The sequence below is a fragment of the Callithrix jacchus genome, chromosome 8 (genome assembly GCF_049354715.1).
Source record: "Callithrix jacchus isolate 240 chromosome 8, calJac240_pri, whole genome shotgun sequence".
NCBI classification, from domain to species: domain Eukaryota; kingdom Metazoa; phylum Chordata; class Mammalia; order Primates; family Cebidae; genus Callithrix; species Callithrix jacchus.
In genome coordinates, this window is record NC_133509.1 from 73,753,239 (window position 1) to 73,766,242 (window position 13,004).

The 13,004-nt window shown below is 38.4% G+C and overlaps 1 protein-coding gene across 2 annotated transcripts in view; it reads right to left on the reverse strand.

Moving 5' to 3' along the window:
* SEC23A (SEC23 homolog A, COPII component) overlaps positions 1 to 13,004 on the reverse strand; it is a 61,135-nt gene that overhangs the window by 47,738 nt on the left and 393 nt on the right. For both annotated transcript variants that reach the window (XM_035260387.3, XM_009005963.5), the window contains exons 2-5: positions 7,723 to 7,964; positions 4,927 to 4,984; positions 4,621 to 4,707; positions 3,550 to 3,786 (exon numbers count right to left, since the gene is read on the reverse strand). In XM_035260387.3, the coding sequence (XP_035116278.2) occupies positions 3,550 to 3,786; positions 4,621 to 4,707; positions 4,927 to 4,984; positions 7,723 to 7,943 (603 nt within the window). In that variant the 5' untranslated portion in view covers positions 7,944 to 7,964. The remainder of the gene's footprint in view (positions 1 to 3,549; positions 3,787 to 4,620; positions 4,708 to 4,926; positions 4,985 to 7,722; positions 7,965 to 13,004) is intronic.

Below are 13,004 nucleotides of genomic sequence, written 5' to 3' on the forward strand. Positions count from 1 at the left end.
ATCCTGCAATATTTCTATACTGTTAGCAGAAAATGCAACTCTTAGTACTAAGAACTTACTATGTAACAGATTCTGTGCTAAAATCTTTATATATATTATTTCCTCACAAAACAACAATGAAATAGATTTCTTCTTCATTTCTACTTTATAAATGAAAATTAACAGTCAGAAAGACTAAGTAATTTGTCTGGGGTTAAACAACCAGTAAGTAACAATGGAAGATTTTAAATCACGTCTTTCTATAAAGCCCTATAAGGCTTGACACCATATTGAGAATTCTCATTTAGTACTAGTAACCTGGCAAAATAGGTATTGTTTATTCCTTTCTATATAGAATGAGATAAGTAGCAAAGACATAAACCCAAGATCATACAACTAGAAAAGTTTAAGATTTGAATCCAGGACTATTTAGGGAGCAAAGACCAGGCTCTTTTCAACCAGATTGATAGGGAAAGAAAATTAAAATGTTTCAATGGAGAAAAAAATTTTAGTCTGCAGACATTCATTTGCCTACTGAAAAAAGGAAGATGTGGCCGGGCGCAGTGGTTCACCCTTATAATCCCAGTACTTTGGGAGGCCAAGGCAGGTGGATCACCTAAGGTCAAGAGTTTGAGACCAGCCAGGCCAACATGGTGAAACCCCATCTCTACTAAAAATACAAATACTAGGGCCAAGCGTGGTGGCTCACACCTGTAATCCCAGCACTTTAGGAAGGTGAGGTGGGCGGATGACGAGGTCAGGAGTTTGAGACCAGCCTGGCCAAAATGGTGAAACCCTGTCTCTATTAAAAATACAAAAATTAGCTGGGCACAGTGGCATGCTTCTGTAATCCCAGCTACTTGAGAGGCTGAGGCAAGAGAAACACTTGAACCCAGGAGGCGGAGGTTGCACTGAGCCAAGATTGCACCACTGCACTCCAGCCTGGGTGACAGATCGAGACTCCATCTCAAAAACAAAAAAAAAAGAAAAACAAAAGATGTTTTATGTGCTTCGTATATATAATATAATTTAAGTAAAAGGTAATCTACAATCAAAACAGTAAACCATTCTAAATAAATTCATAATTTAATAATAATATTAATAGTAGCAAACACTTAAATGTACAATTCATTTAATTCTCATGACTACCCTGTGAGATACATACTATTACTATCTCTATTTTATAAATGAAAAAAACTAAAGCACAGAGATTTAAACTGAGTCACTTTTTCAAATGTCTCATGGAAACATGATTCTCATCTCCAAGGTGGTCTGCCTCCTGTGCTCCTGAAAAAATCCCTACCATATCTTCCTAAACCTCACTTTCCTCATCTCACTCTTGTTTTCACTCATAGTCTTTAGTCTCTTTCCCTTCTCCTTCCTCCTAAAGTACATCTCTTTAACTCAGTTCTCTCTCAAATTCCCTTGCTATCTCCTCCTTCCTTATTTCCTTACCTCAACAACAAACCTCTTACAAGAACAAACTTCAGGCCAGCGCCAATGGCTCACACCTGTAATCCCAGCACTCTAGGAGGCTGAGGCAGGAGGATCACCTGAGATCAGGAGCTCAAGACCAGCCTAGCCAACATGATGAAACCCCATCTCCACAAAAATACAAAAATTAGCCAGGCATGATGGCGGGTGCCTAGAGTCCCAGCTACTTGAGAGGCTGAAGCAGGAGAATCTCTTGAACCCAGGAGATGGAGGCTGCAGTGAGCCGAGATCGCACCACTGCACTCCAGCCTGGGTGACAGAATGAGATTCCATCTCAAAAAAAAAAAACAAACTTCAATTTTTCTCTATCTTCTCAAATGTTACTCACTACTGGTTTACTAACTCATTCATTACTCATTATCCTCCCCATTTAAACCTGCAAATTCCTCTAGCATGTTCTTTTAGTTCACTGTAGCACCACTACCCCATTTAAACCTGCAAATTTCTCTAGTATGTTCTTTTAGTTAACTGTAGCACCACTAAGTTTCAAATTAGACTCATCTTCAAAAATCTCTTCCTTTCTTCTTCACTTTGGTCTACCTGGAGGCCTCTAAAGTCTGATTTCACATCTGTCAACTTTATGCCAGGCTTATCTATCATCTTCTGGGGTAACTGTTTTCAACTAGGAGTTGCACCAGCATTACTTAGAAAGTTTTTTCAAAGTACCTACATGAACAACCTTATGCTACCAACTATCTCCCAAGACATTTACTTACTACTCTCTTATGGACTATCAAAATCTCTGGGCAGAAAAAAAGATGTTCATCTAAGCAGATGATCTTTTTTTTTTTTTTTGAGATAAAGTTTCGCTCTTGTTACCCAGGCTGGAGTGCAATGGTGCAAACTCCGCTCACTGCAACCTCCGCCTCCTGGGTTCAGGCAATTCTCCTGCCTCAGCCTCCTGAGTAGCTGGGATTACAGGCATGCACCACCATGCCCAGCTAATTTTTTGTATTTTTAGTGGAGACGGGGTTTCACCACGTTGACCAGGATGGTCTCGATCTGTTGACCTCGTGATCCACCCACCTCGGCCTCCCAAAGTGCTGGGATTACAGGCTTGAGCCACCACGCCCGGCCGCAGATGATCTTAGTGTGCTACATATAACTCCTTTGACTTGGAAGAGAAAGCTGCATTTTGTCCCAATGATAAAAATCACTAAAAAACATATGTAGCCAGAGTTCATACATTAAAAACTGTCCAATCTCAAAATAACTCCCCCTGCCAAACATACTAAAAGTATTTGTTCCTAAGTGAAACGTTAAAAAACAAAAGCTCTCTTCCTCAGCTGCCACCAAAGTGCTCGGTTCTTATGAGGAAGCTAAGACCACACTGGGTGAGGCCCTCACTTCATCAGGAGACTACCACTGTGTCAGGCAGCACCAGGCCTGCACTCGCCCACACCGTGGCCACCATCTGGAGCTCTTCTGCATCTACTTGAACCTCATTCTACATGACAATGAGGTGACCATCATAGCCAATGCCCTCATTAAAGCAGCTGATATGAATGTTGAACCTTTCTGGCCTGGCTTGTTTGCAAAGGACTGGCCAATGTCAACATCAGGAGCTTCATCTGCAATGTAGGGGCGGGTGGACCTGCCAGTTGGTGTTGCACCAGCAGGAGGTCCTGCCCCACCACCAGTGCTGCCCCAGTTGAGGAAAAGAAAGTGGAAACAAAGAAGAACCTGAGGAGTATGATGATGACATGGACTTCGATCTTTTTGACTAAACCTCTTTTATAACATGTTCAATAAAAAGTAAAAAAAAAGAAACAAGCTTCTATTCTGTGGTTGCTCTCTCTTAGCCTTCAGCATGACTCTCCATAAGCCTTTCAAATCTCTAGTAAAATACCTTTGGTTTGATTTTGAATTTTAAAGGTACTGTTAAAAGTGAAGGGTCTTCAATTTGCAAGGCACATGAAAGAAAACTGATGCCAGCACTGAATTTAAAGCCTTTGTTTTAATACAATTATATTAGTCATTCATAATAAAAATTTTCCTAGAAACATACAGAAGGCATTTATAAACATATATCGAATAATGTTCAGATAGGTGAAAACTACCATTCTTGCCATTTACCTGCAGTTGTTTGGCAGATAAATCTTTTGTTCCTCTGAAGACATAGCTTTTTGAAATGCCTTCACATCCAAGTTCATGAACCTGAACCATTCTCCCAAAAGTAATAAGTCCAACCAAAGCTGTAGGTGGTAAAAGACTTAATGACATCTGCATGGATTCTTTCAGAGCTTGTAAATCTTCATCTTCCATGCAAGTATCAACCACATAGAGGAATATCAAAGGCATCTGAGGACCACGCTTTTTAAAAAATTCACAAAAAAGAAAAAATATATATTTTAAAGCACAATATACAAGACAGTCAAGAGGGAATTAATTAAGTAACAAATACAACAGAATCCTAGCAAAGCCATTTCAGAAATGAAACAGGTTATTTGTAGTCATGGAGAGAGATCTAAGATGTATCATCAGGTAAAAAATTAAGTTTAAGAATATTAAGTATAGTTATACAGAGGGGATTTCACTTTCCATTTTATTTAACTACACGCATAAGGTTTCATTTGACTTTTATAAAATAATTAGTAAACCTGTCTTAGATTTTCAGAGGACTAGAAACTAGCCAGGCTGGACAAATTACTTAATGGTCCAAGTGAACCATAATTGTTTTCTCTAAAACATTCATAAAAGATATTATTGTTTTCATACTTAAATATGTAAACAACTACATTAAGTATTCAGAAAGAGAAGAAAAATGATTTCCCTAAGAAGGACCAATGCAAGATTATTTTCATTAATTAGACCTGGGGGATACATTAGCCAACTCCAACATCATACTGACTAAGAGTTTGTTAACTGATCTTCCAATCACAAAGCAAGATTGACACTTTACTGTTTACTGTTCTGCTCAGTATAGTAAATCGCACCACCTATCCAGTATCCTAGCCACCCATCAAATAACTACAAGGAATTACCCTGCTCAAACTGACCTCGACAGTTCTTATCTTTGAAATGTTCCATCAAATCAATGTGAGAATTAAACTTGATTTCTTCTAAATCATCACAATTAAATAATTATTTCAGTATAAATTACTGAGTATTTAAAGCTTTCTTAAATATTTGTTCTTATGTTCTTACCAGAACAACATATTCAATGCTAGAAAACTGAGGTAAAAGTTCAGCAGGCTGATTCAGTTCGGATATACCAGCATAACTAGGTGGAAACTACAAATAGAAAAAAAACAATAAATACTTGCAACAAATTATTGGCCAGAAAGAATAATAAAATTTTAAATTGAGAAAATAAGTATTTCCTGATCATTTAATTATTTTAAAAAGGCATTTTCTTAAATGAGAAATAATTATTTTTATCTTTTTTTAAAATATGCATTTTCTACATAACTAGTATTTTAATGTTAACATCTGCAATGAAGGTTTTCTTACCTGATTCCTTTGATAACAAAAGTTGCAAGCCCAAAGTTTTGCTCGATAATCCACTTGACTGTTTTAAAAAAAGAAAAGCTGTATCAGTTCATATTTCAGTTCAATTTTATAAATATCCTAATTTCAATAAAATTAATTTCTTCCTAAAACATGAATATATTCAAATTGATAGTCAAAGTAACTTTTAAAAGCCATGTAGTTTTGCATACTGCCAATATCTAATTAAGACGTTCAACATATACAAGTTCATCTAAATGGTGACTATATTATAACGTTTAACATACAGTAAATATTGGCTGGGTGCAGTAGCTCACACCTGTAATCCCAGCACTTTGGGAGGCTGACGCGGCAGATGGTTTGAGTCTGTGAGTTCAAGACAAGCCTGGGCAATATGGTGACACCCAGTCTTTACAAAAAATACCAACAGTCATCCAGGCATAGTGGCACATCCCTGTAGTCCCAGCTACTCAGGAGGCTTAGACGGGAGGATAACGTAAACCCAGGAGGTCAAGAATACAGAGAGCCAGAATCACACCACTGCACTCCAATCTCAGTGACAGAGTGAAACCATCTCAAAAAATACATATGTGTGTGTGTGTGTGTATACAAACATATATAGCAAATATCAATAAAATTAAAATAATCCAATTTTTTTCTTCAAATGACTTCAGTAACATCCACACTCAGACCTAAAAATATTTATTCAGGTCAAAAATATGTTTACTGAATACCTAATATGTACCAACCATTATTTTAGGTGTGGTGATACAATAGTTAAACAACAAAAAAAAAAAAAACTGCTCCCATGGAGTTTACATTCCAGAAAAGGCAGATAAAAGACAAGCAGATGCACAAACAAAAAAATACTTTTGTTTTGTTTTGGTTTTTTTTGAGACAGGGTCTCATTCTGTTGCCCAGGCTGCAATCATAGCTCCCTGCAGTGTTGAATTCCTGGCTCAACTGTTTCTCCCATCTTCAGCCTCCCAAGTAGTCAGGACTACAGACACATACCACCACACCTGTGTGTGTGTGTGTGTGTGTGTGTGTGTGTGTGTGTGTGTGTGTGTGTGTGTCTTTTCCCCTGTAGAGATGGGGTCTTGCTTTTTTGCCCAAGCAATCCTCCCACCTTAGCCTCCCAAAAGTGCTGGGATTACAGGCATGAGCTACAATGCCCAGCTGAAAAAACTTTACATAGTAATAAGAGATTAAAGAAAACAAAGCAGAATGTGAGAATATGTTGAAGAGGGCTGTTTTGAAGAACAGCCTTCTTACTGGCCAGGCACAGTGGCTCACACCTGTAATCCCAACATTTTGGGAGGCCAAGGAGGGCAGATCAGGAGATAAAGACCATCCTAGCCAACATGGTGAAACCCCATCTCTACTAAAAAACAAAAATTAGCTGGGCATGGTGGTGTGTGCCTGTAATCACAGCTACTCCGGAGCCTGAGGCAGGAGAATCACTTGAACCAGGGAGTCAGAGGTTGCAGTGAACAGAGATCACACCACTGCACTCCAGCTTGGTTACAGAGCAAGACTCTGTCTCCAAAAAAAAAAAAATAGCCTTCTTAAATAGTCAAGTAAAGTATGACCAGAATGAAAAGGAATCAATCACAAGAAAATTTGGAGACAGAAGAATCCAGGTAGAATGCACACCTACTATACCAATGTCAAGTTAGGAATAAGTTTGAAATGTTCAAGAATCAGAAAGAGAATAACAGGGTTAAAGTATTATGTAGATAAGAATAAGGAAAATAGATAATACAAGATGAAGGCAGAAATATATACAGAGGCTAGATCATACAAGGCTTTACAGGTCTTGATAAAGGGTTTGGATTTCTTATTCCAAGAATAAGAAGTTACTACTGGAAGATTTTAATAATCTGATTTTCATTCATAAAACTCTAGCTTCTGGGTGGAGAACAGATTGCTGAAAGACAAGAATAGAAACAGGGAGAGCATGTAGGAGGATACTGAAATTGCCCCGGAAAAAGATGGTGGTATCTTGAAGCAGAGTATACTACCAGAGATAGAATAAGAGACTTTAAGACATGGAATCCGTCATGGTCTACAGGCAGATCACCCAGATTTGCTAGTGGATTGGCTCGGGGGAGAAGGAATGGAAAGAGAAATAAAATGATTTCTGAGATTTTGGCTTAAGCAACAGAAATCACATTTTTGGAACACCACATTATTCAATTATAACTCTTTTTTTTTTGAGAGGGAGTCTTGCTCTGTCGCCCAGGCTAGAGTGCAGCGGCACCATCTCATCTCACTGCAACCTCTGCCTCCCAGGTTCAAGCAATTCTCCTGTCTCAGCCTCCCAAGTAGCCGTGACTACAGGCACATGCCACCATGCCTGGCTAAGTTTTGTATTTTTTGTAGAGACGGGGTTTCACCATATTGGTCAGGCTGGTCTCAAACTCCTGACCTCAGGTGATCCACTGCCTCAGCTTTCCAAAGTGCTGGGATTACAGGCATGAGCCACCACGCCCGGCCAATTATAACTTTTCTAATGACACATGATGGGTTGATACACAGCCACCATCACTATTCAGAAAACACTGATGGGATCTAAGAGTTTTTATAGTAACACTTTTTTACATTTTGTCTCTTTATATTATCAACTCACTACAACTATATCTTAAAATTTTACAGCTCTCTGGATTTCTTTGAGTGTCCTAATTTGAAAAAATTACTATGAACAAAAACAAAGGGATTTTTATATAAATACGCAAAAAAAAACCCTACATTTTAAAATCGCATTGCCACATTAGTTTTTCTACATATTTTACTTACCATAAAGGATTCAAAACTGCACCGCAAGTGGTCCTACTACACAGAACAGGTTCATATTGAATAGGTGGTAAGTCAGGTCTCTCCTTCAGTGGTGTAAACAGGGCTGCCACAGGAACAACCATTCTTGTAGCTTCCAGTCGACTTGATGGCCAAACATTCCAACTAAATCGGACTCCATCTCGTTCTTCATTTTGTTGAATGAATTCCAAATAGGTTGTCATTGTGGAGTTTGATTCTTATTTCTGTACCAAATTTTTAAAATATTTTAAAATCCAGGATCCTCTTAAGAAAAGGTTCAAAATAAGTATGTTTTCCCCACATTCAGCTATATTAACACATTAGAAATCAGGACCAAATGAAAATATTTATCTCAGAAAAAAAATCAGCAAGCAACTCATAACAAAATAATAAATGGCTCTACTCAATGTCCATGAGGCTGAATAAGAGGTATTTAACACTTTTTTATTCATTCTAAAAGATGATGGCAAAAAATAGCAAGTGTCCTATTTATTTATGGGTAAACAGGAAAGAAATGCAAAATTAGGGGGAAAATCTAGATCCTATGTTTTCCATATCAGTTCTGAAAGTTACATTAATTCATATAAACAGATTTCAAAATTATAAAGTTCTAAAATGCAGATGGTTTCTATATGAAAAAAAAGTTTTCTCTAAACTTTATAAAAGAGAATGTTTAAATGGCATATAACAAAAAGATTTTCCTAAAACTGGGCACTTCTGCTTTGGACAGGTAATTTTCTTATTGTGCAAATATAGGCTACTTGCAGCACAATAAATAAAATGCTTGATAAGTACTGTTCCCCCAATTTATATATCATTTAGCCTCTTTTGCAGAAACTTCAGGATATTTTTAATAATCCAAATTATGAGAGCATTTCAAACTCCAATTTAAGACATTAAATTTCAGTATATTAATTTAGGTTTACTAACCAGGAAAAGAGGATGCACTCTGGGGAGGGTCCAGTGTTAAAAGGCAGCTCCATGTGTAGGTCTAAATGCCTACACAGGATGCCAGCTTTCCTACGTTGGCAATAGCTCTATCTCATGCTCTCAAACTGCAACACTGGTTAGTCATGGAAGGAAGCTGAAGAATTTAAAGGTGTGGGAGGACAAAAATATTCAAGTGTTATGTGTAGCAGAGATGAAGGATGTTAAGGTAAAAGAACTGAACTGTGAACCTTGGGTGCCTGGAAAACCCAACATGAAGTTTAAAGTTGCTAAGAACAATGGTGGGACGAGAAACTGATTCTAAAATTTAGGTGAAGAAAAAAGAGATATTATTGGGGGGTGGGGGGAGTTAGATATAACAATTTTAATTTTAGAAAATCTTTCAAATATATTTTGATAAAACAAATTACAGAAAGTGAAGCTTAACAAATCTAAGCATTCCAAGCAGTTAAGAAATTTCTCTTCAAGTGAAATAAGAAAATAAAAATTAAAGAAAATAAAGTATTTCCTCCTATTGTGCCAGAATCTTGGAGACAGCTAGAAAATCTTATGCTAACCAAAAAAGATTGTGGATTTTTCAAAGTGTATAAAGGATAAAGATAAATCCCAAGACTAAACTTGTTTAGAAAAGACTATTTTGGGCAGGGTGCGGTGGCTCACGCCTGTAACCCCAGCACTTTGGAAGACTGAGGCGGGTGGATCATGAGGTCTGGAGTTCAAGACCAGCCTGACCAACATGGTGAAACCCATCTCTACTATAAATACAAAAATTAGCTGGGCATGGTGGCAGGTGCCTCTAATCCCAGCTACTCGGGAGGCCGAGGCAGGAGAATTGCTTGAACCCAGGAGGCAGAGGTTGCAGTGAGCCGAGATCACACCACTGCCCTCCAGACTGGGTGACAGAGCGAGACTTCATCTCAAAAAAAAAAAAGAGAGACAGTGAAACAAAATGAAATCAGGACAGGGATGACTACATTTGACAAAAAAAATAAGTCATAAGAAATATCATGTTGTTAAGAAAAAATAAGAACTCTAATGTGCAATAACAAAAAAAAATGCATCTAAAACACATCTGCAAAAGGCATTAAAATATCTAGAACACAAAACAAAAGATGTTTTGAATGACTATTTTCTCAATTCTCCCAAGGATAGTACATAACTAGTACTTAGATATTATACAGATATTTTCTCAAAAACGTATGAAGTAAACATGTCACTTCATAGAAAACAACTGATAGTATTTTTTGCCAACAATAAAAACTTGAGCTTTCAAGCAAATACTCGATTGTTTTAAAACTTGTGCCTGCTACCATGAGTTTGACAAGTTCCTAATATGTAAAGATTTTTCTGATGAGATCACTGTTGGTATTAATGTGATCTGATATTATATAACAAAATGTATTAACATTCAGAAGACATGCATTACTCAGTGAAGCAATATCTCTCAAACAGTCAATTCATGATGTTAAAATACCATATATGGGTGGATGATCCTTCAAAGTGCAGAATAGACCAATGGGTTTGAAGGTAACAAAGTACAAAAAGTTCACTCCTGGCTCACACCAGGAACTTTGGGAAGCCGAGGCAGGCAGATCACCTGAGATCAGGAGTTCGAAACCAGCCTTCTCAACATGGTGAAACCCGTCTCTACCAAAAGTACAAAAATTAGCCAGGCGTGGTGGCAGGTGCCTGTAATTCCAGCTACTTGGGAGGCTGAGGCAGGAGAATTACTAGAACCTGGGAGGAGGAGGTTGCAGTGAGCCAAGTTCACACCATTACACGCCAGCCTGGGTGAAGACTCTGTCACATACAAAAAAAGTTCACTCCTAAGCTTTCAGATTCCACATTGCAATTAACCTTTTAATTTCTTAATTAGTCCTTCATAAAATTCAACCAAAATAATGTATCACAATAAACTGCAGAAGTAGATATGAAAGCCCACTTGTCTTCTATTTAGCCATTTTTTTTCTCTTTGGATACTCAGTAATATTTAAGTTAGGGGTCCTAAGAACCACTGCCTTAGGACCATTAGGAAACCTCACTAACAAAGGTTCTAGGAGTCTTAGCAGGAAGGCAATTCACACGCAGACAATACCCAGGTTTAAGTTTCTACAACTGGTTAACAAGCTGGATTGTATCTCCACATCCTTACTTCTCATTAAGACATACTAAATATCACCTGAGCGATATTTGAGCACAACTCCCCTTCTCTTCTTCACATTTTTTCTTCACAATCTCTCTGCTCTAAGATCAATTTGCTTGCTAAATTACATCCATTATACTTCTTACATTCTCACTTTCCAGCAGTTTGAAGAAAGTCCTACCTGTTTCTTACTGGTTCAATTACACGGCTATGCACAACACTTCCCTGACTTCCCTCACCTTTCCATAGTAGAAATCATGCAATCTTAAAATCACAAATTCAAGTACAAAATTTGCCAGGCTAAGTCTCATGTCCAAAAATGGCATATCTGAAACAAAATCCTTTTACAAGCTAGCTTTTCATAAAATGTTATTATTTGATAAGCACTCTCTCCCCTAATACTAACATTTTGCATGAAAGTATTAAACCAAAGAAATATTATTCCACACACTATATTAGAATGCAGACTTAGCATACTAGTTATTTTTTTTCCTTTGAGATGGAGTCTCATTCTATCACCCAGGTTGGAGTGCAGTGGCACGATCACAGCTCACTGCAACCTCCACCTTCCAGATTCAGGTGATTCTCCCGCCTCAGTCTCCCGAGTAGCTGGGCTTACAGGCACAAGCCACTATGCCCAGATAATTTTTGTATTTTAGTAGAGATGGGGTTTCACCATGTTGACCAGGCTAGTCTCAAACTCCTGACCTTATAGGATCTGCCCACCTCGGCCTCCCAAAGGGCTAGGATTACAGGCGTGAACCACCATGCCCGGCCACTAATCTTTATTTAAAAAAAAAAAAGTGGCTGGGCGCGGTGGCTCAAGCCTGTAATCCCAGCACTTTGGGAGGCCGAGGCGGGTGGATCACGAGGTCAAGAGATCAAGACCATCCTGGTCAACATGGTGAAACCCCGTCTCTACTAAAAATACAAAAAATTAGCTGGGTATGGTGGCGTGTGCCTGTAATCCCAGCTACTCAGGAGGCTGAGGCAGGAGAATTGCGTGAACCCAGGAGGCGGATGTTGCGGTGAGCCGAGATCGCGCCATTGCACTCCAGCCTGGGTAACAAGAGCGAAACTCCATCTCAAAAAAAAAAAAGGTTAACAAGACTATTCTAAAGAAATGTCCAATTTCAGTACAATTTACTTTAAATAATTTATCATGGTAGAGCTAAAAGCTAAGAAGCAAACCATTATGTCACTTTAACCTAGTATATCAAGTATGTGCCCAAGTCTTTTAAAGGCATTTTAAAAGACTTTCCCTATGATAGTTTTTCAGTATTCTAATTTAAGCCCTTTTATTCATATCTAATGGGAAATTTACTTGCCAAGTAAGTTTGAGTTCCTTCCAATTAGATGTATTTGTTAGCAGCTAATTAAAAGTCTCCTTTTCACTTGTAAAATCCTAGATGAACTGTCTTCAGTTACTTCTGACCATGAGCTTTATGATATTGGACGATTTAACCTCCCTGAATCCTCAACTTTCTCATCAGCAAGATGAGAGACTTGCACTAGAAAAATCACAAGGTCCCATCTAACTCTAAAATTCTGTAAATTAATTAAAAATAGCTGGACTTTCTGAAATGAGGTTCACTCACTACCAGAGGAAAAAGAGAAGGAAAACTTAACATGCATTTATATTTAAATCTAAAACTTTTTTAAATCAAGTTAATTTGGCTAGATATCCATGGCTTTGGAGGGTAGAGGCTGAGACAGTTCACGTGAAAACGGGAATTCCACACCCCCACTCCAGGGACTCATGTAGATTTGCTATGACTTTGCTCAGGTAGTACCTTTACCACCAAATAGAAAAACACTACCTACGGCAGAAAGGAAGCCCAATGGGATAGGACTGGTCCTGTTGGAAAACTGAACTCTTTGTAATCAAAACCCAAGGCATTAGCTTTACCTAGCACTTTTCCCCTTAACCCCTTTAACTTCCACGGCCGAATTATGCGTGACGTAGTCAATTCAGTTCAAAGTCTAGGACACTTCTTATCAAGAAAGGAATGAAACAAGAAGTCCAAGGGCCCAGCAGCGATGATGGGCTTGGGTGGAAAAGGTGGGTGGCCCAGGAGGTGGAATTGGGTGCTGGGCGAGATGCTTGAACCACCGTTTTCCACAAGGCTCCCATCTTTCCATCCAATCCAGGGGAGCTGAGGGAGGAGGCCGG